This window comes from Olea europaea, chromosome 11, assembly GCF_002742605.1.
Source record: "Olea europaea var. sylvestris chromosome 11, O_europaea_v1, whole genome shotgun sequence".
Lineage (NCBI taxonomy): Eukaryota > Viridiplantae > Streptophyta > Magnoliopsida > Lamiales > Oleaceae > Olea > Olea europaea.
In genome coordinates this window covers 5931255-5935500 of record NC_036247.1, presented here as the reverse complement: position 1 = coordinate 5935500, position 4246 = coordinate 5931255, and the positions used below count along the sequence as shown (strand labels likewise).

The 4246-nt window shown below is 36.7% G+C and overlaps 1 protein-coding gene across 1 annotated transcript in view; it reads right to left on the bottom strand.

The window, feature by feature from the left end:
* Positions 1–4246, bottom strand: part of LOC111403125 (protein SHOOT GRAVITROPISM 6) — a 54911-nt gene that overhangs the window by 7084 nt on the left and 43581 nt on the right. The window contains exons 31-41 of the mRNA XM_023031517.1: positions 4146–4246; positions 3956–4065; positions 3492–3620; positions 3259–3333; positions 3030–3163; positions 2831–2903; positions 2555–2686; positions 1536–1717; positions 1336–1458; positions 1175–1235; positions 1001–1096 (exon numbers count right to left, since the gene is read on the bottom strand). The exon at positions 4146–4246 is cut by the window's right edge and continues 1 nt beyond it. Of these exons, the coding sequence (XP_022887285.1) occupies positions 1001–1096; positions 1175–1235; positions 1336–1458; positions 1536–1717; positions 2555–2686; positions 2831–2903; positions 3030–3163; positions 3259–3333; positions 3492–3620; positions 3956–4065; positions 4146–4246 (1216 nt within the window). The remainder of the gene's footprint in view (positions 1–1000; positions 1097–1174; positions 1236–1335; positions 1459–1535; positions 1718–2554; positions 2687–2830; positions 2904–3029; positions 3164–3258; positions 3334–3491; positions 3621–3955; positions 4066–4145) is intronic.

Genomic DNA, 4246 nt, shown 5'->3' with positions numbered 1-4246 from the left:
GCAAAATTATGCCAAAAAAAAAAAAAAAGGGTATGTAGCATAACTATATACTTTTTGATACATACTCAAAGAAAGAATACATACATCTATCAAAGCATTTAACATACCTGAGGTACTTCTTTTTCTTTAGAATTGTACATTTCCAGATTCCAAAGGTTACATTTTTATTCTTTCTTCTGGAGATTCTGAATTATGTTGAAAACTGATGAACGAGTAGATATTGAGATCATTGATTTTCTTAATTTCTTTTATATAGTTTGGATTAAGCACAGTTCCTAAGATGTGGGGGCTCTTCATGTTATTATAGTACTTTTCTAGCATAGGTCTCATTGGGCCCTTAGATGTGGCTGATAGCAATCGAAGGCTAGACCTTAATGTGTCACTGTAAAGACTTCGAACTCCAACTCTAAAAGGCAGATTTCAGTATATAGAAACCCTAAATATGGTTATGTTGGCCTTTTCTTCTTGCACCTGTCTCTCTCTTCATTTTTATCTCCTTGTTTATCCTCTTCTAGACCCCTAATCATTGTACCTTCTCTTTCTTCATCTTTCTTTCTCTGTAATCTCTTTCTTTTTTCTTTTTCAAAAGGAAACATAATTCTAGTGAGACTTGTCCCAAATGCTTCTTGCAACTTGTCTTTCTAGATAACATGTTTTGAATCTCACACTAAATATGAGACTCACAGGCTTCACAATTGCCATCATTTAAACCTTGACATCAGAATGAAGGCCGTACATAATCCTGGACCAGCTTATACAGTGAAGCCCCCCCCCCCCGCGCGCGCGCGCGAGCGCGCAGTGCCAAAGTATTCCCCATTACTTTAAAGCACCTACACAGCTTCATTCCTGAACGTACCCCGGGGTTATAAATGAGCTCAAAGTGTTAGATTAATAAATTACTCAGTTTTCATAGCATTGGTGACTTCGCAAGAGTGGGCTTTGGCATATTACCAATATAGTTTAACAACGCAGATAACCTAAGTTTGACTAGAATAGGTACCTCTTTTGGTCGTTTAATGGAAATGCAGCCCGCCAGGTCCCCAATCACACCAATCCACTTCTCGTCATCATTATTTTCTCCATCTCTAGCCAGAATCTGCAATACAATATGTACAATGTAAAATTCAAAAACCAAACAATTCACTGCTGCAAAAGTACTATTAGGCTTATGTACCTTTCCCATCTCTAAATCACCCACACATTCGCAAAAGGCGGTAAATGCAACCAGTAGCACACTGAAATCAAGTGTAGAGAATGTAAAGAATATAGCACAAACACTGAAAAAGTATTTTCAATTGCCTGGCATGTGTCAATGTTTGTGAATTGGCAAGATACCGCAGAGGTTCCTGTTGGCCAGAATTAGCTAAACCATGACTACTTCCCAAGTGAAGCACAAGTGTTGCGAGGACAGAAGCATAACTTTGTTCTACTGCTTTTTTTCCAACTTTACCACCACCTCTGCAATTAACAAGGATAAAAATGTTGATTGCTGTAGAATAAACATGACAAACTATATAATGTCATTAAAAAGAGACCTGAAGAATGCAGTGAGAGCTATAACAGCTGCCTGGCAAACATCATCTTTTACGTGACTTGCAACATAATTGCTGTTATTTTCTCCTTTTCCAGATTCACGTCTAAGGGTAGGTGTCCGATTCAGAACAGAAGTTACATGCTCCAGGAATGAATATGAAAGAACTGCATGCTGGGAGAATGCCTATTTATCCCCAAAAGAAAAGGAAAATGGAAAAAAATATATAAATATATCATCAGCGTCTCAGGACCAAAACAATAAAAACTGAAATAAATAGAAAAAAAAATGATATGGTATATAATGTGCAACATTGGGCAGGGGCAGAGAAACATTGCGCACGGGGCAGTTGATTGATGGCAATACCAGCCTCCCCTAATTCTTGCAGGTGGTTCTGCAGAAATTTTTTTTACTGAACTAAGCCCGTCTAGCCCCCATTAAATTAAATTTCATTTTTCTCCTTCTTCTTATCAATCACACATTCTTCAATAAAATAATATTATACGTAAATCTAAAAACTTTTGCTTCTTTTTCAACCACACATTTTTCAAAAAATTACTATTCCCCTCATTAAAATGTGGAATAATGAAACCCAAATAGGGGCTAAGAAAGTTATTAGACCAATCATTCATGGTCAGACAGATGATTACTGATTTGTCACAAAAATATGTATTTGAAGTTAGTTGTCAAAGTATCAGCTAATCACGATGTCTCTAGTAAGCAACAGTGGAAGAGAAAGGTTAGTTCTTTATGTAAAATTTAGAGACCTTTGGGGGAGCATTGACAATGGGGTTTAAGATATAATCAATGTACTTTTTGAAGGGTAATTCCAGTATTAGACATTTTTTTTTCTGATAAAAGCATTAAAAACTGTTGAAGGGGGAATCTACTGTGCAAAGTAATAGTGAGGGAGGACCCACTATCTTGCACCTTGCAAAGACGCCAAACAGTAATTAAAAAAATGTCAAGCAAAGATGTAAGAACCCACTTAAAGACACTAAATGACCAAGAAATGAGACTCACATAGAAGGCTTCCTGTATTGGCCAGCCACCACGTAGTCTGGATACATCTTTGGTGGCTATATCTCTTCCAGCAGCAGCTAATACTTCATTGAAAACAATTATTGAGCTGGTGTTCTCAGCCAGAGAACAGATCTTCTGGAATTAAAGAAACCACTGACAGCAATGAAACTGAATGCTTTGAATCATTATTATTGAGCTAAGATCAACAATAAAACGGGCACGTGGTAGTACTAATAACTGGCTTCACTGAATAATTAATACAGATGGAAAGGATACAGCACTAAGAGTTTCCTGACGCAAGTACTTCTCAGTCACATGAACTGCAGCAGAAAGCAAAGATTGTGTCGTCCTGTTGGCATATACATATGCACCATATTTAAAACAAATTCAAATTTATTATCTCCTGGAGGAAAATAAACGAGAAACAAACCAATCCTCCCAACTTTACAAATATCAAATAATTCTTGGACACCACCTTGAAATATCAGACTCGTTCAGCTCCTTCCCCCTATCCGTAACAAACTCAATCACAGCCTGAATTGCTCCTTCTGCAGATTGTTTGATTTTGTCGCATATAGCTCCTGAGCAAACATGTAGAGCAGCAACAAGCTGTACAATTGATTGGCAACAGCATGAGGTCTTGTCTAAAGTTTTCAACTATCCCTGTCCATGGAAACTTTTCATAGGTACAGATAGATCCATACCTCATCCTTAGTAAATAATGTACAAACAGATGAAACAACCCTGTTGAATACTTCTGACGGATCAATTGAGGCATCCTACAAACACAATAACAAGTGGGATGCAAAATAAAATATTCAAATAATAGGAAAAGAAATGTATGACTACAAAAACAACCTATGCTTTCCTTCTCCCTTACTTCAAGCTAAAATTATAAACAAAAAATTATAAACGAGAGAATTATGAATAGGCTTACACTTTTTAAGATAGCAATGACATCCTCAAGGGAGGACAAAGCACTATAACACAATTCTATATCAAGTCCAACAATAGTGTTTACAGGCCTTGGTAGTGATAGAGATATGCTGAAAAAAAGATCAAGAATCTGCAAGGTCAGAAAAGCAAGATTAAGAAAGAGAGACATGAGAGGGAAATAAATAAGGATATGCAAGGAAAAAAGAGCATTTTGTCAGAGATTTTTTTATTCTTTAGTTTTTGGTTGAGGGTAATAAGAGGAAGAAAAGATCTTGAGAAAAAACACATCAATCAAGAAATCATGATGATGGAGATGATAATCAAATAGTATATCATCTATATGCTAAACCATTTGACAAGTTAGAGATCAATAAAAAAAAATATCCCAGAAAAATATATTTGTAAATCTTTTGTTTTAACCCATAAACCTAGTGGACAATGCTAGTCATTCATCCAAGTACAGACCTGAGCAGAGACTTTTCTAACTTCTGGATTTGTGTCAGCACAGCGTGGAAGGTATACCATAATCCTCTCACCTAAACACAAAGCATCGCGACTTGGTGATAGAAATGCAGCTGACAAACAGGCAAGGCATGAGGTTAAGAAAGAAATCAAAGGCAGAAAGGCTATCTTAGACAGAGCTAGAGAGACTGACTTGGTAAATTTGAAATATTGCGATTCAGAGCACCGTGAAATTGCTTGCTGTGTGTGCAACTTCCCTGGCAACCAAGTGCACAGAATCCACTGACACAAATT